Source organism: Cottoperca gobio, chromosome 22, assembly GCF_900634415.1.
Source record: "Cottoperca gobio chromosome 22, fCotGob3.1, whole genome shotgun sequence".
Taxonomy (NCBI): domain Eukaryota; kingdom Metazoa; phylum Chordata; class Actinopteri; order Perciformes; family Bovichtidae; genus Cottoperca; species Cottoperca gobio.
The window spans coordinates 1100863-1125000 of record NC_041376.1 but is presented as its reverse complement, the minus strand read 5'-3'; the positions used below and the strand labels follow the sequence as shown (position 1 = coordinate 1125000).

Below are 24138 nucleotides of genomic sequence, written 5' to 3'. Positions count from 1 at the left end.
TTAAAAGACTCGTTTCCAGAAGTTAATTAAAAGTCCTTCACCATAACTTCCTCTAAGAGTGCATATTTAATTTGGAAACAAAACAACTCATACACTCAGCAGCTGTACGGCGGCACTGCACGCTACACCGCCTACACACTCACATCCACACTCACGTCCACGCCAAGAGAGAGCTCTTCCTCTCCTGCGCTGCGAGGGGAGTGAGTGTGGACGTTTCTTCTGCTGCTGCTGAAGAGTTAGTTTGCCATCAGTCCGTCAGAGCTGTCATCTCGGCTGACGGAGCTTCATCATTACTGGATCCGTAAGAGACGGCCTCAGCAAAGTGGATATCGTTAGTTCTGCTTTCCGTCGAGAGTTTCACGTCTCGTGGTTTCACAGCCGCTTTAGAGTCATGTTTGTTATGGCAACACATTCAAGGTGCCATCACAGTCGACGCTCTCTCAGCTCGCTGTTAAACCATCGCGGAAATATTTACTTTGTAACTTTTGTTTAAACGGGATTCATGTGAAGTCACAGAGAAGTCAGTAGAAGACATCATGAGCTTGTTAATCGTCCCCGTTTGAACTTTTGGGGGTAAAATAAATGCGATTCTTTCATCACAGTTTGTAAGATAAGAACAAAGCAGTTGATGGAGCACAAGAGTCCATTTTATCTGTGCTTTTATTTTATTTTATTCCTGAATATTCTGAAGAATTAAAAGGTTCTTGCTCTTCGAGTGGGTGTACTTGATATTATAATTACTTTAGTGGAATTAATTGGTTTTAAAATGACAATAATATATTTGGTTGCACTTATTTCTGAGACGATATATCGTCCAACCAGAGTCGTATCGATGTCGTGACTCCTGGTTGTCGTTCTTCTGATCTGGGATCATGTTTTGCATTATCTAATGTCATATATTGGATATAATCACGAGACAGAAGTGTTGAGTACTTTCGCTGCTTTTCTCTCGGCTCTGCAAAGGTTTTCAATCACGATAACTGTCACGTAATGTGCATTATTTATTTCAGGGATTCTGTCTCATATCCTTTTACTGTTGTTCCATAAAATCCTATTAGCTTGTTCCACGTCCAATCGTCCTCAAGGCCACTTCAAGGTCTTTTCTACCCCGGCAACAAACCATTTGCGGGTGAAACGCTGGTGCAGACGGAGGCTCTCGGCGTGCTCATGGTGACGTGGAGAAGCTTCTCTGTGAGTTCCAGACCTGGCAGTCTGCAGTAGGCACTTCAAATTCTTTCTGACACAAAGAGAGCCAAGCTAGTCATTTGTGTCTGACTTGATCTGTCTCTGCAGGGCGTGTTACTCGTGTATGCGGGCTTCAGTGTACATGCAGCACAGTAGGATGCTCGGAGTACTGGCTCGGCCCTGGCTCATATCAGGTCAGCTCGCCCCTGTCATACTGTCCCTGTTCCTCATTAAAAAGATGCCTCTGGCTCCAAACTCGTGACCATAGAGCTAAACTGAGAAAGCTATCCTCCAAGTGACAAGGACCATATTACTACTGAGCTGCCCTCCGCTCACTTCGCCATATTAGCAGGAGGATACTGACATAAACAGCACCAGCAGTGGCAAAGGAATAGAGTCAAAAATGGCCAGAATTCAATTTCAAAGTCACTCTTGCACAACGACATCAAACCCACCAAAGCACAAATGTATTCCATTGGATGTAGCCAAGAGATTCGAAATGATAATTTGCTCATGCTGAATGATATTGCTGTGAAAGCGTGACAGAGCATAAGGTACCATGGGTGTGAGATGGAAAGAGACAGGAGCAAATCCGTCAATACACATTATCATTTCATCCTGATCCCTCATGGAGCGTAACGCTCCCGTAACCCAGATAAGAGGACACCGAAAAGCACCGGTGCGTCTTCTAATCTGCCGCCTTACATAATGAAACATCAACTCACCTCCTTGCTCATCACAGGTCATCTCCCAAGGAGCGCGCGACCGCAGATCAAAGCCCCGTCTATTTTTATCTTTTGGAACGACACTGTTAATTAGCATGCATCCACAATCAGTAATTAATGCGGAGTGGATTCTCGGCCAGTGAGGGCATCCACAGCAGAGAACAAACGATAACATAACGACGGCGCCATCACGAAGGCTTGAAACAAAGACTTTTACATTTTTCCACTTTCAAGGTTAGTCTTTTTTTTGCTCTCATTGGAAAGTTTTTTCCCCAATCTAATTATGTGCTGACCTGTGCCCTGCAGGTTAAAACACACATTTGGAGAGCTCTTTGTAAAAGTTATAATTGGGGGTCAGTGATGCGTTCGCAGCCCAGGTTTGCAATCAGCATGTCCTCGTCCCGTCACCTCGTCTGACCCCGGGACTTGTACCTTCAGCGGCAGAGAGCAGACACAGGCGGTTACATGGACACACACACTCATTCACTTTAATGCACACGGCAGATTGGAGGAGTAAAACAATATTTGCTGGTTTAATGGGACGTTGCACAATAAAGGAAGTCGCACCGAAAACAGGAGCTCGACAATAAAATGAGATCCTGCGACGACGAATCAAACGTCACGTTTATACGCAGTGTTCGTCACATAACACTTCGACATTAGTTAGTTATGCATTACTGTAATGCTTTTTAATAACATTGATTATAAAGGATTACAATTCAAACTGATTATATTATATCACAGCGACTGATCCTAGCAACCAGCGCTGCATCTAACGATCGATGGATTGTTTCTCGATTAGTAGTTTGGTCTCTAAAATGTTTTAACTCGATGACATTCAGTTAAATCTCATAGAAAAGTGAAGAAACCAGAAAATATTCACATTTAAAACGCTGGAATTACAGAATTTAGACTTTTCTTGCTTATAAAATAGATGGCGATTAATTTGATAGTTGAAAACTAACCGATGAATCTTCGCTGCTCGTGCTCCTTTACTGTTGAGCGTCGGCTTGTTTGCAGTCTTCCCAGAGTTTGATGGTTTTGTCTCCGTGTGGACGGGTCTGTTAGCTTGGCTCAGGATCTGCAGGTGGGGGTGCAGTCAAGGGGCTAAGCTAGCTGTTGATAGTAAGAACCTTATATTTGATATATATTTACTGTGTAAATCTATACTTTATCTCCACATGTTGAGGTGTTCAGGGGCCAGGACAGCGACCTGCCGGTGTGACTGAGAGAATGAGGTTGAAATATGTGAATAAGTGCAGTTCAATTACACTCGATCTGTAGGTAAATACAGAATATATGACGTGGAGGAAGCGCTGATGGAGCCAGAGTGAGTAAAGGAACGTTATTTAATGAGTAATGTAACTAATTAAGGCGAAACATGTTTCTTTTTTAGATTTTGGGCTATTTTGCTTAATTAAACTTGTAATATAAACTTGTGTTGATGTGAGTCATGAAGTGGGGAAGCTTCATGATATCTGTTAGTTACATGTTTGACCCTGTTCACCTGTAGTGTGTACAACATGTATGACCCTGTTCACCTGTAGTGTGTACAACATGTATGACCCTGTTCACCTGTAGTGTGTACAACATGTATGACCCTGTTCACCTGTAGTGTGTACAACATGTATGACTCTGTTCACCTGTAGTGTGTACAACATGTATGACTCTGTTCACCTGTAGTGTGTACAACATGTATGACTCTGTTCACCTGTAGTGTGTACAACATGTATGACCCTGTTCACCTGTAGTGTGTACAACATGTATGACCCTGTTCACCTGTAGTGTGTACAACATGTATGACTCTGTTCACCTGTAGTGTGTACAACATGTATGACTCTGTTCACCTGTAGTGTGTACAACATGTATGACCCTGTTCACCTGTAGTGTGTACAACATGTATGACTCTGTTCACCTGTAGTGTGTACAACATGTATGAATGTTACAATACATATCTTTAAAGGAGCTTTTCTCTAAAGGAGCTTTGTTAGCTGATTACTAACATGACAAAATTAGATTTTTATGGCTGTTTCTGATTTATGAAGTGATACAAAGAGATCACAGAGATGATAAGTCTCTACACATCACTCCTCAATAATCAATACATCTTCTGTGGTGGAGCATTAATATGTCCTTAGACGTATAGACACACAATGAGCTGATGAATATCCCACTGGATGCAGATCCTAAGCACGCTGCCACATGTAGCTCAGGTGGTTCATGGTGTTTACTCCGCAGCCCCCTGAGGTGATGCGTATCATCTCCAGTTGGGCCTCAAACTGTGTCTCTGACATTTAAAATATTGCCTGAAATAGAGTCATGATCTAATTCCACCTCCCACCTAAAGGGCATTCTTGTTACCACTCGTGCTCATACATTAGTTTCACTGTGCAGTAGAAGACTTTGTCCTGATGATGTGTTCATGTGAGCTGGTTTATCGTCCCGGGGAGGTTTTGTGTTTGCAGTCGACTATAAAACTACAATGTTGGTCGCAGTTAACGTAACGTTTCCACGCTGATCATAGAGATTATTCAAGATGTTGTTTTCTTGTGCAGCTGCGATGATTTTCTGTCGTTATGTTTTGTGAATATGGCGAGATAGCCATCTTTTACGTAGTTTTTTTAAACACCTTAATTAGATAATAGAGTGTAGATGCAGGAGAAGACATTCATGGAGCAGCATGCAAATACATGTCTGCACTTTTTAACCTCTGAGCCTCCAGGGCACCCCACGCAAGCTAGCTAGCCAGGCTGTGTGGGAGGATGATGAATCGCTGAACAAATCTGAGATGTGGGCAGGGATTTAGAGGTCTGAAACCAGGCTAACAGGAATTAGAGCAACTATGTTGAAGTTTTCATAATATTTAGACCACACTTCAACTCAGTGGAGACTAAAAATATGAATACATCCTGTACAGATGGGTGACTAATTAAAGAATAAGGTGTGAGATGCGTTGGAGAGGAGTGGCATTGTGATATTTAATTGTGAACATTAAACTGAATACTGATGCTGACTAAAAAAACATTTAGGTCAAATACTTTAATGTCGAGAAAATATTATTAATTGTATTAATATTGTTAGTATTATTAATATTATTAGTATTATTAATATTATTAGTATTATTTATATTATTAGTATTATTAATATTAATATTATTAGTATTATTCATATTATTAGTATTATTAATATTATTCATATTGTTAGTATTATTAATATTATTAGTATTATTAATATTATTAGTATTATTCATAGTATTCGTAGTATTTATATTATTACAATTATTAATATTATTATTATTAGTAATAATAATAATAATAAACTTTATTTATAAAGCACTTATTAAACGGAGGAATGGAATAAAATACCAAAATAAATGGGCAATATTTAAAAAAGAAACAAATAAATAAACAGGCAACTCTAATAGGGAGCGTTTTCCAATAAAAGTGTGTTTTGAGAAGAGACCTAAAAGAAGACACTGACAGCCTTATTTAAATCATTCTGGCCTGCGCTGTCTAGCTAAGCCTTTTCAGCTAAACGGGTGACCTTACAAGATAATAATTATTGAGGCTATGATGAATGAAAGAATAAAATTGAAGTTTCCTCTCTTGCGCTGAAGTTTTCCGGTTGCGAGTGTTCGGAGAGGCTTTGTTTCTGCAGCTCTGCCCACTTGGGATTAACTCAAATAATAAGATTATTTCTGGCTCTACTAAAGAAATGTGTGTACACAAATATTCGCGCTCACACACAAGTGCTGTAAATAGACAAACACATTTCCAGTTAAAGAATGTAATTCTCATGCTACACTAGTAAACAAGGACAGTTAGTTGCTCATAATAGCATATGCACGTACACACTGCTATTTCTCTCATACACACAGGAACACACACACAGACAGCAGGAGACACGGTACGTGTGTGTGCTATATGTGATATGCAATACCCATATAGTGTGTATTGCAGTGGTGGGCCGTGCATTTCCCACCTAGGCCTTCAGTGATGGCCTACACAGTCCTACCTGAATTATTCCCCCTCTTAATACCATCATTATGACGCCATGGCTCTAGAAACTATACATTTAGACAGAAACGCAGTATAACCGGGCGTTGCATCACCTTAACATAGTCAAGTACAAAAGAGTTATATTATTATTTCCGAAGCATTTATAATCAATAAATCCGCATTTCCCTATTTTTGTTCACCCTTTCGTTGTGGAGCTCCGTTTCCTTGCGCACTTGTTCGTTGAGCTGTAGATCCACTCGGGTGTCCCAAAGGTTTTCAAAAGCACCGTTGCTTGTAAGTGCCCAACCGTGCTTTGGTGCCTCGTTGCTGCCTTGGTTAGACAACTGAAGTTTCCAAACCCAGTATGGCTCCAAACACCAAATCGATCAGTTGTAAATAGCAGGCGTTCCCAGCAGTACAATGTGCAGTGCCTCTCGGAGGCTGTGAGCCGGGGGTACCGCTTGTAGTTGAAAGTGGCGGACAAACCCTGTGATAGGCTCGCTAGCATCGTTGTTGGCCGTTCTCTTCTCACAATGTCTAGCTTTTCTTGAAAAGTTTGTCTTGAAAATGGCGTTGTCATTATATCTGCGACCAAATCGATCTCTTCTCCTCCTTCAGCCATTGTGGGTTGAAAAAAAACAGCGTGTAGAAATCTAAATTAGCTCGTTCAAGTTCAGTTTGCTAGCTCTGCATAGCTCTGCCTCTCAATAGTGCGTAATAGTGCGTTATCGTACGCCTTCTAGCTGGCCCCGATGTCCCCAATTCGAAATCTGATTGGTTAACCCCACAGTTTTGTCTCTGTTCACTTTAAGCGACAGGCGCCCGCACTGTTGATTCTGAAGGCCTCAGGGCAGATCTCTTGGACCCTGGCAACACATCATGGCTGAAATATGATTGGATAAAAGCTCTAACATAAAGGCCAACCCTCCAAATCTCGATCTGAGGCTGGAAGCAGCGCAACCAAGAGGAAAGCTATGAAATGAAGAGAATAGACTATGGGGAATAATTGAATACATATTTGTGGAAAAAATATATCAAAATTAAGTTTATATTCTGATGATGTTTAGGCCAGCAGAGAAGGCCTTGCTGGCCCTGACAGCCCACCACTGGTGTATTGCACGTGGAGAAGCTGTGTGCATTCATACCCCAATGTTTTCTCATAAGCAAAATAAGGGGATATAGAAGATGAGGGACAGTGCAGATATTTTTGCATTTATATTTGGAGAAATAAGTAGCTTAAATCCCCAGACTTTTTGAAAGAGCCTCCAACTGTTCTTCAATCAGACTTTATAACGCTTTGTTTTCAGAGGATAGAGAGGAAAGAATGATGCAACAAAATACAAAATATCATTAATGTAAGTTGCCAAAACTGTTTGCCAGAAAATAACAATATACGACAGTAAAATGTGCCAATTGTCAGTAGAAGCAGTTGTTACAATAGAGAAACATGAAGAGGAAGAAACTCAAGCAAGGGTGTTTAATTCTGCTTATGAATCCCCATACCAATACAGGCTGTTAGTGAACCAAACCTACTGCACAAAGCATCTATTTTGTTTGTTTGGGGGGTTTTATTTTTTCCAGGTTGGGGAGATGGTGTCACACTGAACCTTTTTTTAAACATTTTTTCTGCCATTAAAGCTTCAGAGGCCAGAAGGTGTTTTGAGCTTATCATGGTGGAACTTAGTGGTTAGTAGCAGCATTGATGGATGTTTTCCAGGCAGCTTAGGAAGTGTGTGTGTGTGTGTGTGTGTGTGTGTGTGTGTGTGTGTGTGTGTGTGTGTGTGTGTGTGTGTGTGTGTGTGTGTGTGTGTGTGTGTGTGTGTGCACATGAGTTGCAGAATCAAAAATGTGGGTGTAGCGTGGATGGAGTTCAGAGAGGCTATTGAAGTTGACTCTCAGGTGACGGCAGAGATTTAAAGGAAATATTTTTTTGAGACTCAAGAGGCAGTGAATTCATGCTTTTCCATGTGGACATGAAATTGCATTGGATTATTGAAAGTTGGCAAAACTTACAGAAATGGAAGAATGTAAAGGTTAGCGATCATTTCTCATCTCTTTACAGTCACAAAGCTCCTCAGTGACACACAGATGTTGGGAACTATACACATAGATGTTGGGATCTATACACATGGATGTTGGGATCTATACACATGGATGTTGGGAACTATACACATAGATGTTGGGATCTATACACATGGATGTTGGGAACTATACTCATAGATGTTGGGAACTATACACATGGATGTTGGGAACTATACACATAGATGTTGGGAACTATACACGTGGATGTTGGGAACTATACACATAGATGTTGGGAACTATACACATAGATGTTGGGAACTATACACATAGATGTTGGGAACTATACTCATAGATGTTGGGAACTATACACATAGATGTTGGGAACTATACACATAGATGTTGGGAACTATACACATAGATGTTGGGAACTATACACATGGATGTTGGGAACTATACACATAGATGTTGGGAACTATACACATGGATGTTGGGAACTATACACATGGATGTTGGGAACTATACACATAGATGTTGGGAACTATACACATAGATGTTGGGACTATACTCATAGATGTTGGGAACTATACACATGGATGTTGGGAACTATACACATGGATGTTGGGAACTATACACATGGATGTTGGGAACTATACACATAGATGTTGGGAACTATACACATGGATGTTGGGAACTATACACATGGATGTTGGGAACTATACACATAGATGTTGGGAACTATACACATAGATGTTGGGAACTATACACATGGATGTTGGGAACTATACACATGGATGTTGGGAACTATACACATAGATGTTGGGAACTATACACATAGATGTTGGGAACTATACACATGGATGTTGGGAACTATACACATGGATGTTGGGAACTATACACATGGATGTTGGGAACTATACACATGGATGTTGGGAACTATATTGGCACAACGCTGTAAAAGTAGCCATGGAAAGGAAAGTGGACGTTTTGTGTTGTATCGTAAAGATTCACTCTATTTGCGTCTTTCTTCGAAAATCTGAGCCACAGTCTTGAAAAGGATTTTGCAGATTAGTATTGAAGCTTGATTTTATGGCACACTAGACTAACTTTTAAGAATTTTTCCAATTTCTTTAGAAGGTTCTACTCCAGTGCTTTGTGGATCTGAAAAAGTTTTTCACCAAGGTATCCTGTGGGAGATGCTTCAGGATTAAAGTATATTGAAGGGATATTTTCCTGCAAACCATTTATTCCCATAGCTGTATTTGAATTCAAGGATGACACATCAAGTATTTATATATTTATCAACAAGACATAATGGCACTAGTGAGGCCTGGAGAATGCTTGTTGGTTTAATTTGGTTAAATCACACGACAATCTTCAATGTGTACTGGTGTGTGGTTTGTCTTTAACAATGTTCCCGGCATGACCTACTGGGAGGAGACCACCAATGACCCGCTGGTGTGATTACATCACCCAGCAGGCCCAAGACAGTTTGGTCTGATCTGCTATAACATCCTGAATTGGCAGATGGATGTTTGCAGAGATTGAATGTCTGCTATTGTTTGACTCATTTTGTAGAATTTCAGAGTGAAAAAGCACAATACTGGCAATAATTATTCCTGAACAGTATTCACTCAAACAAGTGAAAGTAAATGTCAGCTCACAGTTTCCTTCAGTCCCAGTAGTGTATTTTTCAATTGAAGCTGGCACTCTTTTTCCACGTGCTTGCAGTGGGAATACGGTTCAGTTCCAACATCCCAGACATTACAAGCAACCAACAATAAAGACTGCAAGTGTCAAATCCATTGTGCTCAAACAAGAGTAAGGATTTTAAAGGTCACAGTGACAGCACCCAGACAACAGCTGATACAAATAGACTTGTTTCTCTAACTGTGAAAATTGGCAACAATTATATGTAGACTCACATTGGGCTCTTTTATCAAAGAAATATGAAATTGGATAAAACATCCTTTGCCCAGTATCCCTCCTCCCCGACAGGAGCGTTTTACTCACAAGCCGATGAAATTTCAAGTTTATTTTTAACACTGTGGTCTGTTGCAGTTATCCCCCCCCTCCCCCCCGGCTTTTTTTGTCCCAGTCCATCTCAACATTGACAAATACGAGATGTAAACATCTGTTCTGCTTTGTGCGCCTGAGCAGCGCATTAAAACAACCAAAGACGGGGATAACATAATGAGAGCAGGGGATAATAGGATGTCTTGTTGACAACCAGTTGTTCTGTGGTCAGGATCATTGTCATCTTGTACGACACCCTCCTCTTGCTTCCTGCCATGGTACAGCATGGGTGCAGCTGGCAGGGTGGATGCGGTGCAGTGTGCTGTCAGATATGCCCTCTAATGGGCTCATGCTTTAGTTCCGAAGACGTGTTGAGGGCGACTTCACTTGTATGAATGAAACTCAATTAATTCCACATATAATGGTGCACAGCGGGTTGGTTGGTCCGGACATATCTTGACAACACTTGGATGGATTGTATCAATGCTGCCTTTTTCCTCTAAACATAGAATTGGCCCAATACTTTGGTTTATGACAGAAATATCTGCAAAACTAGTGACATTCCTGTAAGCCTCACTTGTGTTTTGTGTTTAGAGCTAATTAACAAACGTTCTAAACCAAGATGGTGATCATTATACAGCTTAACACTGTCATTGTGAGAATGCTGACATTAGCAGTAAACTCACAGCGCTGCGGTGCCTCAAAGAGACTCTTAGTGCAATTATTGTCCATTTTTATGGAAACTAATCTTGTGACCGGCCACAGAACCAAATATATCAGACCAAACATCGCACGGAGACGCATCAAATACCTCCCATCCGCATAGCATCTAGCATTATGTTCTTCCAGACTCAAAGAGCGTTTCATCTTCATACTAAAACTGCAGCTTCTGTCACCTTGTCGTGCTGCGTGCGTGTGTACTTTGCGTTCACATGTACACTTGTGTTTTGACTTAACTGTGACAAGAGGCCAAATTAAAATGCTAATTTAAAATCCCTAAGGAGTTGGGAACAAAAGGCTTCTTGAATTTGTTCTTTTTACAGTTTAAGAGACTGAACTGCCTCCCTGGTGTTATAAGCTGGTCATCATGGCGGACATGGGAAAGAAGGGATGTTGTTCACCAGACTCGGAGTTCTTTGAAGAGTGCTTCACCTCTCCAGTGCTTGACCAACGTGTTTGAGCAGCCTGAGGACTCTCTCATCCAGCCCAACAAAGAACTGACTCACGCTGGGTCTTAACACTTTGAATGACTGTGTGGAAAAGAGGAAGGGAAGTTCTCCCCCCCCCCAATGAAAGAAAATCTGATCTTTTCCCGTTTTCCCCAAACACAGCACACACTGCAGTAGTTTCCATTCAAACTGCGCCCACGAAGATGACATATGAACAAGAAGATTGAACTCTTTGTTCATATTTTGTTAGCATCATGGCTACTGCTAGCAGCGTAGCTAACGTTACTTTCCGATGCGAGAAACGGAAAGAGTCCCAAACAAACTAGAAACCCTGATCTCAGTGCTGCGATTAATGCAAAGTAAAACACTCACTATATATATAAATATAAATAAGCAGGCAGGTTTTGTTACCTCCGTCATCTTTTGCCAGGTAGTTTCCACAGTTAGCATTACTCCGGCTGTTCTGATACATCGGGATATCTACTGTAAGATATTTAATTGAGTTACCTCTTAGTGAAATGCTCTCTAGTAGGCAGGGAGGTGTATATGTCTTGGGCTTTTATTGTGAAAGGGAGATCGTGACCCGGAGGCACACAGAGAAGGGAACGTAGCAGAACAAGTGCTCCTCTACCTTTTATTTAAGTAGAAGCAGTTAGAAGTAGCACTATGGAGCTTTATTCCAATACAAGTAAAAGTCATGCATTCATATTATTTATATAATAGTGTAATATGTCCTATTTGGAGGATTTCACTCTATCAGTTGAAAGAAAGGAACAAAAAACAATTAAAATGGTAGTTTCCTAAAATGTAAAGGCTCAAGTAAAGTATCCACATCTAAATTTCCTCAAAAACGTATATACTTGGTTCCTTTGTACTTCTGAGAACATGTGAAATATCCAGAAAATGGAAAACGCTCTCTTATCCCTGTTGAATATTATCATCTCGTGCATTTCCTCTAATTTAAGTTCACAAAAAGAGTGTCTTCATTATAATAATATTCCATTTAGATTTCTTTTTGCAGCTACTGATTGAAGTCTTGAGCCTTTGTCTTTTTATTTCTATTCAAATACTGATCTAGTAATCTAACTTCAGTGTAATGATCATCTCCCCATCTTTAAGAAGCTCCGTCTAAAATCAATTTATTTTTATCTTCCACAACATAAATGTGTCTGCAGAAAAAGTATGATCTCTACTTCAAAAGAATACAATTATTTTTCTCTGTGCAAAACATTATTAAAGATAGTTTTCCATCAAGCTTTAAGGTCTGGAGATGCCCACACGTACTTTCCATTGTGAGAAGACAAAGGAAATATCAGTTGAGTGTTAATTCTGGAGCAGCAGCAGAGTGATATTGACTTTCTTCAGGATGGATTAGTCACTGAGGTATCTGGGAAGGAAATTAGTATTCTGCATCGCGGCCGCAGTGGTCTCTTGGTTCTCCTCAACATTTCATCATGTTTAGCTGAATCAATGATAAACCAGAAGGACCCTATCGCAGCGTATTCTGAGGACAACCAAGTCAAATCATCAAATCAAATGTATTTGTATAGCCCAATATCACAAATGACACATTTGTCTCAGTGTGCTTTACAGACTGTACAGGATACGACACCCTCTGTCCTTAGACCCTCTGTCCTTAGACCCTCTGTCCTTAGACCCTCTGTCCTTACACCCTCTGTCCTTAGACCCTCTGTCCTTAGACCCTCTGTCCTTAGACCCTCTGTCCTTAGACCCTCTGTCCTTACACCCTCTGTCCTTACACCCTCTGTCCTTAGACCCTCTGTCCTTACACCCTCTGTCCTTACACCCTCTGTCCTTACACCCTCGCATCACACAAGGAAAAACTTCCTAAAAGAAACCCCATAATTAAAGGGGGAAACAATGGAAGAAACCTCAGGGAGAGACTGAGGAGGGATCCCTCTCCCAGGACGGACAGACGTGTAATAGATGTCGTGTGTACAGGATAAACAACATAGTACAAATACAACATTTGACAGAAATCATGTTGTGTTGAAAAAGAGAAAGTTTGGGTGAATCCAGGAAAATGTCAAAAAGGCTTCCTGGTGTCCAGCAGGACCAGGGCAGCAGGCGCAGCCACGATTCATGATCCTGACGTAAACTTTATCAGTGGCAACCTGCTACATGAGAGACAGACACTCTGGGGATGATGCCCCGGATGATGAGTTAGTAACATACATTTACATAAATGCATACAGATAGAGAGGGAGAAGAAGAGAGGGAGGGGAGGAGAGAGGAAGGGAGGGGAGGAGAGAGGAAGAGAAGGAAGAGAGCAGGGAGGTGTCCCCCGGCAGTCTAAGCCTATAGCAGCATAACTAGGGGCTGATCTAGGGCAAACCTGAGCCAGCCCTAACTATAAGCTTTATCAAAAAGGAAAGTCTTTAGCCTGCTCTTAAATGTGGAGAGATGTGTTCTTGATGCATACATTTGCTACTAATGTGTCTTTTTAGTGACTTTATCTTAATCTGAGATAATCAATCATACAGATAGAGAGGGAGAAGAAGAGAGAGGGAGGGGAGGAGTAGAGCAAGTTTTCCTGCAAACTAAATTCATGGTAAAGCGTCTAAATAGTGGAGTGTGTGTGTGTGTGTGTGAGAATGGATATGTTCGTGCTTTCACATTGCATGCATTTATGGGAAGAATATTTTTATTTTGTTTGGCAACACTGCTGCAGAGGAGAGAGGGCATTATTAGTGTCTTTGAAAACAGAGACAACACAGCAGAAGAAACCCCGGCAGAGACGGTGAGTCAACTCGGTTAAAAAGTGTTGAGGGAGCCGCAGTTGTCTAATAAGGAACTACAGTGTACAGTAACAAAAGCACGGTCCCTCGGTAGTACTGTTGAGGATTTAACAAACAATCCAAGCGCCTGTTATATCTAATAGGATTCATCATACAGTCTATCGCAAGTCAGACACACGGGGACTGATGGGGAGGAAGATGTTTGTGTTTTCTAGTCAACAAATCGAAAAAAACATCAAAACGGTGCCTCGCCTCAAAGTGAGAAAACTATTTCACTCCTCACTTATTAGTTTAGATCTTTTGTTCAGTCAGCGTTGTAAAGTTGGAGTTTTAAAGTTTAAGCATCGACTTCAACACTTGCTTGTATTCCCAAGACTGCTGCTTTGTCTTTAGGGCATCCTGGGAATATATTCTCTTTACAATCTGTGTCCAGTTGTTCCACTGAGTTCGGAAGAAGAGTTTGTTTGCATAAGAACATATCAGATGAAGTCTGAATGAAGTTTACAGGCGACACCGAGGACTGGAGCAAAGATCGATCTCTTGATACTGAGCGTACGTGTTTCATTTAATTCTTCCTAACATTACAATAATACAGGTTTCGGTTCGGGTAGCACGCCTTGATGTACCACCATAGTAGTGTAATGTGTAATGATAGGCGGGAGTGATAGTTGAATTTTGAGTGTTTGATGAGAGGACCATGGTGTGTAAATATATGTGATTTCTAATGCTATTTTTAATGCTATTTTAATGCTATTTCTAATGCTTTTTTTAATGCTATTTTAATGCTATTTCTAATGCTATTTTTAATGCTATTTTAATGCTATTTCTAATGCTATTTTAATGCTATTTCTAATACTATTTTTAATGCTATTTTTAATACTATTTTTAATGCTATTTTTAATACTATTTTTAATGCTATTTGTAATGCTATTTTTAATACTTTTTTAATGCTATTTTTAAAACTATTGTTAATGCTATTTTTAATACTATTTTTAATGCTATTTGTAATGCTATTTTTAATACTTTTTTAATGCTATTTTTAAAACTATTGTTAATGCTATTTTTAATGCTATTTTTAATGCTATTTTAATGCTATTTCTAATGCTATTTCTAATGCTATTTTAATGCTATTTCTAATGCTATTTCTAATGCTATTTTTAATACTATTTCTAATGCTATTTTTAATGCTATTTTTAATGCTATTTTTAATGCTATTTTTAATAATATTTTTAATGCTATTTTTAATACTATTTTTAATGCTATTTCTAATACTATTTTTAATGCTATTTCTAATACTATTTTTAATGCTATTTTTAATACTATTTCTAATGCTATTTTTAATGCTATTTTTAATGCTATTTTTAATACTATTTTTAATGCTATTTCTAATACTATTTTTAATGCTATTTCTAATACTATTTTTAATGCTATTTTTAATGCTATTTTTAATACTATTTTTAATGCTATTTGTAATGCTATTTTTAATGCTATTTTTAATGCTATTTTTAATACTATTTCTAATACTATTTGTAATGCTATTTTTAATGCTATTTTTAATGCTATTTCTAATACTATTTGTAATGCTATTTTTAATACTTTTTTAATGCTATTTTTAAAACTATTGTTAATGCTATTTTTAATGCTATTTTTAATACTATTTTAATAGTATTTTTAAAACTATTTTTAATGCTATTTTTAATGCTATTTTTAATACTATTTTAATGGTATTTTTAAAACTATTTTTAATGCTTTTAATTTTTGCTGTGAAGCACTTTGGGCTGCAACTCTTGTATGAAAGGTGCTATACAAATAAAGCTTATTATTATTATTATTATTATTATTATTATTATTTAAGAATACTTATATATATAATATATATATAAAAAATACTTTAATAAAAGTAAAATGGACAAAACCTTGGAGGGTAATTATGTTAAAAACAATATCTCAGACGTCTGTGTACAAATACGTTTTCAAATAATGAACATAGAACAATTCATAAAGCAACAATGGATTCATAATAAATCCTGAACTTTGAGTCTTTAGGGAACACAACTTTAAAGACGTCACATTGTAATTGTTGTTTTCTGCGAATACGTAATATGTGATTTATAACACATGAAGGTCTCTGTTCTCCCAGTTTAACCACCAGATATCCAGAATCAAACGTTATCGAGCTTCCTTGGTGTGGAGCAGCTCTTCTAGATTTAGAAGGAAGCGCTCTCTGGTTGGCTGATAGCTGGCGGCTGATGGCAGTGACGGATGCCTGGTGGCTGTGGAGGAGCCTGGGGTTTAGGGTGGAGGCAGAGAGACGTGAGGAGACACCCGATGAGGCTCTCAGCTCCCCTACACCTGTTCCCTCTGAGCAGAGGAGTGAGCGGCGACAGATAGGGAAAGGTTATTTCGTGTTAGTTTGTGTGTCGTCACATCTCAGTACTTACAGCAGTGGATCCACATGTTTACGTGCTTACAGGATCGAGGGTTTGAACAAACACATCATTTTTCAGTTAATGCTAATTCTTTGACAGTCCCACGCTTTGTTTGCAAATTCGTCTTTGCTGTTTTTGTGCTTGGCAGCGAGAATGAAGCTCCGAGATCAGAGGAAGTAAAAGTACATTCAGTTTTGTTTCTGCGTGACCCGTTCGCTTGAAAAACACTTCTTGAATTTGAGAATCTGCTCCTTGAACCAGAGCAGGTGTGTTTGCGTGCGAGCGAGAGACGGAGAGAGGGAAGGAGGGGGGAGAACAGACATTATTTACCTCGGTGGGATCAACAGGAAGACATAGGATGGAACGAATTTGAATGACAAGGCAACTGATTTGTCCTAATTGGTTTTGACTGTCTCTCTTTGAACTGCCGCTGCGCCTCTGCGGCTGTTTCCAGGCAAACATTTATCTCTTACAATCTGGAGTGCTGCTTAATTTCTCAGACAAATATCAAACCTCTCTCTCCACACTGGAATACTTTCCTTTTTTTTCTGCCTTGAAGCAGAGGGAAGCCAAACGTAGCTTCTAGGTTCTTCTGAGCTCCACCTTTCATATCAGAACACCCACACGCACACCGCCCGCACATCTGCTCCCACCTGCAGCGACACATACTCGCATAAGAGCAGCGAAAGAACAACTCTAAATATGTTTAAATAGTGTTTCTCTTAGAGAAGAGTAAAGCAAACTACCACACGGGGGAAATCAGATTATGTATTTCCAATGCAAATGTGCATTTTAGGAGTTTTCTCAGTCAAACATGAGGCCGATTCCTCACTTGATGGGAGAAAACTCACAAGTGGAGCTGATTTGCATCATGAATTACATTATCTCCTCCTTTCTCTCCTTTTGCTTTACAGTCTTTAGAAGATGACTTGTTGAGAGGGATCTTTCTTCAGTGAATCACTTGTTTGAAACTAATCACTATCATTTACATTGTTTTAAATGCTCTCTAAAAAACAAAGCTGCACAGTTGTACTGGATATTACTTCTTCTTCTCCCACTTCTCTGTGTGACTTCATTGTGTCTCCAGCTCTGTATGTATGACACATCCGAACCTCAGACTCCATGTTTATTTGGCTGCACCTTTCCCTCAAGTGGAAATATTTGTGTGCATCATTTTACACACATTTCACCCTGACATATTCGCTGTTTGGAAACTTTGGGGTTTCACTAAAGTAGAAAAATAAAGTTCTGTGGGTTAGAAGTATGTTTGGCGAATCCACCAATGAGTGAACAAAGCTATGGCTCTGGGGATGGCTCTGCTGGTCGGTCGATGTACCGCTTTGGTCCAGATTGAAATATCTCAACAATATTTAAATGGATTGCCATGAAATTTGGTGAATTATATGGATGGTGCCCAGACAAAGAAACCTCCTTTAGTGGTCTCCTGACGTTTTTCTCGAGCAGCAGCATCTTTAAAAAATGTGTCCAAGACCAAAGTCCTGTCAAACCAATGATATGACAGCCTGAGCTTTGCTGCTAACTAGCAAACATTAGCATTGTGAATGTTATACCTGCTAATCATCCGCATGTTAGCATACTGATGTTAGCATTTAGCTCAAACCCATGTGGGCGGCCTCACAGAGCAGCTAGCACGCTGTACACTCTCTGTGCAGTTTGGAAGGATGCATCATTGGACTCCGTCATCTCTCAGATGTTGAGCCTGTTGTTCGCTGCTATAATAATATACTTTATGTGCGAGTTATCCCTAACCAGACACACGGATGGATTAAACAACGCTACATCACTTTTTAAGAGTCTACAAGCTGTTGTGCAGCTGGGAATAAACAAGTAGTAACTGTCCTCAGGGGAGTAAAGCTAGCATGTTGTTAGTGCCACATTAAACAAGACAACAGTAAACAAGTTGTTCCCACACAAATGATGAAGCCCCTCTCCGGGCCAATCTGTAACAAATCTGACATTTTATTTTGACTGGAGATGAAACACCTCGGGGTAATTGTGAACATGTCAAGATGTATTGGTGAGATGCAAAGTTTCATCAAAATCCAGTCAGCGGTGTCGGATGAATTCTATGTGACGACTGTTGAATTCATGAATAATAAAGCCCCCCCCCTCCTCGGGTTTCTGAATGTGATATTAAAACGCTGGAATACAATAGTGAGATGGGTCGTTGACCGCTTCTGGCAAGGGAAGTAAAACTGTAATCCAATTATTTAATTCAATATAATTTACATTTTAACAATGATTCAGTGGGTCATAAAATATATTAACAGTTTGATTTGCTTAAAGAACAATCCACCAATTGTACACATCAAAGTGTGTCGCAGTGGGGAGTAATAGGGACTGTCTCACAAGTCCCACACGTTTATGAAACATAACGTGCAGCACTAAGTGGCCTGTACACCTGCACGGGAGGGACGCATGCATATGAATACCTTTTCATCTAACACTGACCCTGTCTGTCAGGACGCTCGTCATTGTTTGCTGGCACAGTATTTACAACATTAAGTAGCCGAATAACAGCAACAAAAACCGGTTTCATGCACATGTTCTTGATCATTCATGCAGTCATGTACAGTTCAATCCTTGTATTATTATTAGTTTTCTTCCTGTTGTGTGTCTTGTATTCCCAGAACATGTGTCACTTTGTCCGTTAAGATTTATTCAACAATTACGAGCTACTGTCAGGGGAGTAACTTTCCACAATTACTCAAACGGATTTGTGTTTTGCATCTTCCTTCAGATAAATTATAGGTCTTTGAATGATTTAGTGCCGCCGGTATTATTTGTAAAACGCATTTAATAGTTTAATAAATGAAGTCATATTTATTATATTTTCATTTGTATCATTTAGTTTGGCCTGTTCTTTAATTTGCAGCCTGAATGATTTATTATTATTTGTTAGTGTTGGATTAATACTCAACAGTATTATTAAATGTTGTGTTGCGCTGGAGCTGAACACTCGTCGTGGTGGACCGCTGCATGACACTAACCCGTCCTCTGTCTGTCCTCCTGCAGGAGTCCCACGCATGGCCCTCTCTGCAGGCGAGAGTGACTGCCTGCGTGCCGGAGACACCTGCTCCAGCGACGACTCATGCAGCCCGCGCCTGCGCACCCTCAGGCAGTGTGTGGCGGGGGACGGCAGCGTGAAGCTGGGGCCCGGGGCGCGAAACCAGTGCGAGAATGCCATGACGGCGCTGCTGTCCACTCCTCTGCACCGCTGCCAGTGTAAACGAGGAATGAAGAAGGAGAAGAACTGCCTGAGTATCTACTGGAGTCTGCATCAGTCTGTGCTGCACGGTGAGACTGGCCTGAACACACAGCATGGTTCTGTTCCCCAGAGGGGGGGGGGGGGGGGGGGCAGGTACACTATGTTTTTGGGATTATCAAATGTGTGCCGCCCATTACACATGAATTAGCTTCCGCTTCCAGAGAGCTCAACTGTAAATTCCAGGCGGAAATACAAAAAAGAGCGATTATTGTGTCATCCCCTCTCTTTCCCACCTCCCTGTCTGTCTTCAGACGCACTAATTAAGGCGAGAAAAGCCCAAAAATGTTTGAAACAACTGAAAGAAACACTCCTTGAAGATGGTAGAAGGTGGTAGAAGGTGGTGGAGGAGCAGAACGTCACCTCTGAACTGGCTCCATACAATCTGAACTCATCAATCATTAGAACCATCAGCACAGTCACATGTTCTGTATTCTAAGGTTTATATTGTACAGCTGTATCTCTCTCTTCTAGTGTTGACATATTTACTGTGCATTTCTTCACTCTTCATCACTGCTGTCTTCTCATCTTCACATGGAGCTTAGATGTGTGTGTTTACTGTATTCTGTGTAACGTTACGTTTCCATAGTTTGTATGTTGGCACCGGGAGTCACAGGTGTCACAGTACCGGGGGTCACAGGTGTCACAGTACCGGGGGTCACAGCACCGAGAGTCACAGCTCCCGGGAGTCACAGCACCGAGAGTCACAGCACCGAGAGTCACAGCACCGAGAGTCACAGCACAGGGAGTCACAGGTGTCACAGTACCGGGGGTCACAGCACCGAGAGTCACAGCTCCCGGGAGTCACAGCACCGAGAGTCACAGCACCGAGAGTCACAGCACCGAGAGTCACAGCACCGAGAGTCACAGCACCGCGGGGTCACAGCACAGGGAGTCACAGGTGTCACAGCACCGAGAGTCACAGCACCGAGAGTCACAGCACCGAGAGTCACAGCACCGAGAGTCACAGCACAGGGAGTCACAGCTCCCGGGAGTCACAGCACCGAGAGTCACAGCTCCCGGGAGTCACAGCACCGAGAGTCACAGCACCGAGAGTCACAGCACCGGGGGGTCACAGGTGTCACAGCACCGGGGGGAGTCACAGCACCGAGAGTCACAGCACCGCGGGGTCACAGCACAGGGAGTCACAGGTGTCACAGCACCGGGGGGAGTCACAGCACCGAGAGTCACAGCACCGGGGGGTCACAGCACAGGGAGTCACAGGTGTCACAGCACCGGGGGGAGTCACAGCGAGCTGATGCAGCGCTGGGTCTAACCTGTGTCACGGCAGCAACACAAAGTTTGAGGATCCGGCGCGGCGTCTGCTGAATCAGAGCTCTCTGCTGACTGCTGACGGAGGATCTGTCCCTCTCTCCCACACACTCTCCTCCCGAGCTGCTTTTCTCATTTCTGCCACTTTGGATTTAATCAAAACAAACTATGAAAACGTGCAGGATCATGGATGTGATGTTGACAGGCCCCGAGTCTGCCGGAGTCGGGCAGCTGTGCTTCTTCTCCCTCTGCACTGAGAGCAGACTGGAGCTGCACTGACGCTCTTCACATTACGGGCCGAACTGTCAGCTAGCTGATGTCAGTAGATGTCTCTGCAACACAACACAGAGACATCTATGACATAACGTCCACACTCATAACGTTAGTTCATTGTTTTAATATTTTAAATTCTGCCGTATCTTTGGGCAAAGATGACGTGCCTCTCTAAAGCTCCTTCAGTAAACTGTTTGGACAACCGACACATCAAAGTGCTGATTGACCCGTTTTATGAGTTAAAAGGCAGCTAATTGGCTTTCTGCCTCATATGACCACAGCTGTGTTTATTCATTCATTTCATTTAAAAGGGACCCTGTACAGTACCAGATTATAGCTTCAAGCTCCTTCACATCTGTGGACCTGTAGCAGGTCAACGCTAAGAACACAATAACAGACATGATGCAAACACACAGACACGAGACAAAGCTCCACACGATAGCACATCACGAATGTATGGCGTCAGATAAAAGCAAGTCAGGAACCAGGGAATAACCGTGCAGGTCGCAGCTTTAACATGCTGTTCAGTTGGTTTTCCAATCGTTCCACTGATTTGTGGCTCTTATAGAAAAATGTGTCCAAATGCAGCGCGGCTAAATGTTCTGCAAACTCGTTTTATATTCACAATATTAACAAAGTTTTCTAGTACTGGTTGTACTCTGGTCATTTATGTGCTGCTACTGGACCGGGTACATGCACAATGCACAGAGATGGGACGTCTATATGATGCCGCAGGAGCATATCTTTGCAGGTTAATCCGGCCGTGCATGAATTATTATTATTATTATCATGTAACTGTTATGATAAATACTGAATCCTTGTGTCAGTGTTTCAGGACATGGGAAAACAAATTCTGCATTAAAAAAAGAAGAAGAAACAAGCAGCCCTTTTGTGGGTTGTCATGACAACAGCACTAACCCCTCTCCTCTGTGTTGGCAGGACTCAGCCTGGTGGAGGATTACCCGTACGAACCGGAGGAGAGGGGCTCCGACTATGTTCGTCTGGCTTCCATTGCTGCAGGTGAGTCTTCACCTCAGTCAAAAGAAATGATCAAAAACATCCTTTTTTAATTTTTTTACCCAAATAAGTATCTGGGTCCACGCCAAGTTATGTGTCAGAAAAAGAGCAAATGGAGACGTTATCCTGACGGAGTAGGCGGAGGTCTGAGCGGGTGGGTTTGCAAAGTGTTTGATGAGTAACAACCCACTCTTTGCCTCTTTCTTGCCTCTGAGCCTGTGGGCGAGCCGCAGGGCTGGTATGTGCTGCCGTTAGCCCCCGAGGCACAGATTAATTACCTATTTACTTTAATGCATCTGGAAGCAGTGGGGGGCCAGGGGGTGGGGGGGGGGGGTAAGAAGTAAGGGGTGTAGAGGGAGAAAGAGAAAATAGAAGACAGACAGAGATGGTTTGTTTGCACGTCTTCCTGACGGAGGTAAGAGGCGCTGCTCACAAATGAGAGGACATAAAGTCAAGTGTTTTGTTTTCTCCGACAGCAATTATGCGATGGATGAGTGAAGCCGAGATGGAGAGTCTGTGAAACTTAAATAATGACTTAAATGAAGTGATTAGTATGGAATGCATTCATGCATATGCCATACAGCATAAAGATAAATGTTGAACATACACACAAACAAGTTTAAATGACGCTGTGTCCTCCCTTTGAGACAACATTATCTTCTTGTTTAAACATTTCAACTCCGTGTTTATTCAACATAAAGCCGAGCACACGTCTACTTAGCTGCTTTCAAAAATAACCCTTCACTACATCAATATTGTGCAAGGACCCCTACGCAAACAGTATTCGTTACACTTTAATATTGGAAATACTCGGCTACATTATTATGAATGGCTTGCGATGCGGTGTCATCTTGACTGCGCTGCTCAGGAGAGTCCAGCTCACTGTTTATTCTAACAAGCAGCCACGTTTATTATATTTATCATGGGATCCTCAATCTCCTCCTGATATTAAAGTTGCAAGATGATAGTTTGCAGCTCCTAATAGCAACGAGAGATCAGCGTCAAATACAACATTTATGACTTCAGACCTGAAGTAATGCAAGCTGACAATAAAGCTGCACATGCTTTTTGTTTTTATAGCACAGCAAATGATTTCAGAGCGTGACGAGGCCGGTTCAGGACTCCAGGTGTTTTCCTGCTATGTTCAGATTGATTAACCGTTAAACTCACCGGTATCATTGCAGAGATCAGGGAGCATGCAAACTAAGCTTTACAATAGAGTCAATCTGTAGGCCGCACATCTGAACTGCTACATTTCCCCACAGCACTTTAAAACATGTGCACACGAGCCACTTAAAGAAAGAAGTTGCTCCAGCTTGGATCTGGTTTCCGCAGGTTTGACCCTCTTTGAATCTTTGAGATGCAGCGACATGTTTGAACTAAAGGTTAACCAGACTCTCCAGTACCACCACCACCTCTCCTGTGCATCTTTACCATGAACACGTACATATAGTCCCAGCAGAGGGACTGCACACTGCAGCTCCTCTCGTCTTCATGCATGTTTCCACGTCTTTATTACATATTATATTTACAAACCCAGCAGAACTCTTCAGCAGTGCGTTGTGGTGAAACTGCCTCAGCAGCAGTCATGATTCCCACAGAATCTTCATGCATATATCCATCCATCCATCCATCGTCTACCGCTTATCCGGGATCGGGTCGCGGGGGCAGCAGCTCCAGTAAGGAACCCCAATCTTCCCTTCTCCGGGCCACATCCTCCAGCTCCGACTGGGGGATCCTGAGGCGTTCCCAGGCCAGTGAGGAGATATAATCTCTCCACCAAGTCCTGGGTCTTCCCCGGGGTCTCCTCCCAGCTGGACGTGCCTGGAACACCTCCCTAGGGAGGCGCCCAGGTGGCATCCTTACTAGATGAACCACCTCAACTGGCTCCTTTCAACGTATATATGCATCTTCATAATTACAGTTCATTATATTCCTTAAGAAATCACCTGTTCTCCAGTAAACATCACAGATGAGCTGCTCTCACCTC

The 24138-nt window shown here is 41.4% G+C and overlaps 1 protein-coding gene across 3 annotated transcripts in view; it reads left to right on the top strand.

The window, feature by feature from the left end:
* gfra4a (GDNF family receptor alpha 4a) overlaps positions 1-24138 on the top strand; it is a 228001-nt gene that overhangs the window by 179813 nt on the left and 24050 nt on the right. For all 3 annotated transcript variants that reach the window (XM_029460742.1, XM_029460743.1, XM_029460739.1), the window contains 2 exons: positions 19337-19618; positions 22071-22151. In XM_029460742.1, the coding sequence (XP_029316602.1) occupies positions 19348-19618; positions 22071-22151 (352 nt within the window). In that variant the 5' untranslated portion in view covers positions 19337-19347. The remainder of the gene's footprint in view (positions 1-19336; positions 19619-22070; positions 22152-24138) is intronic.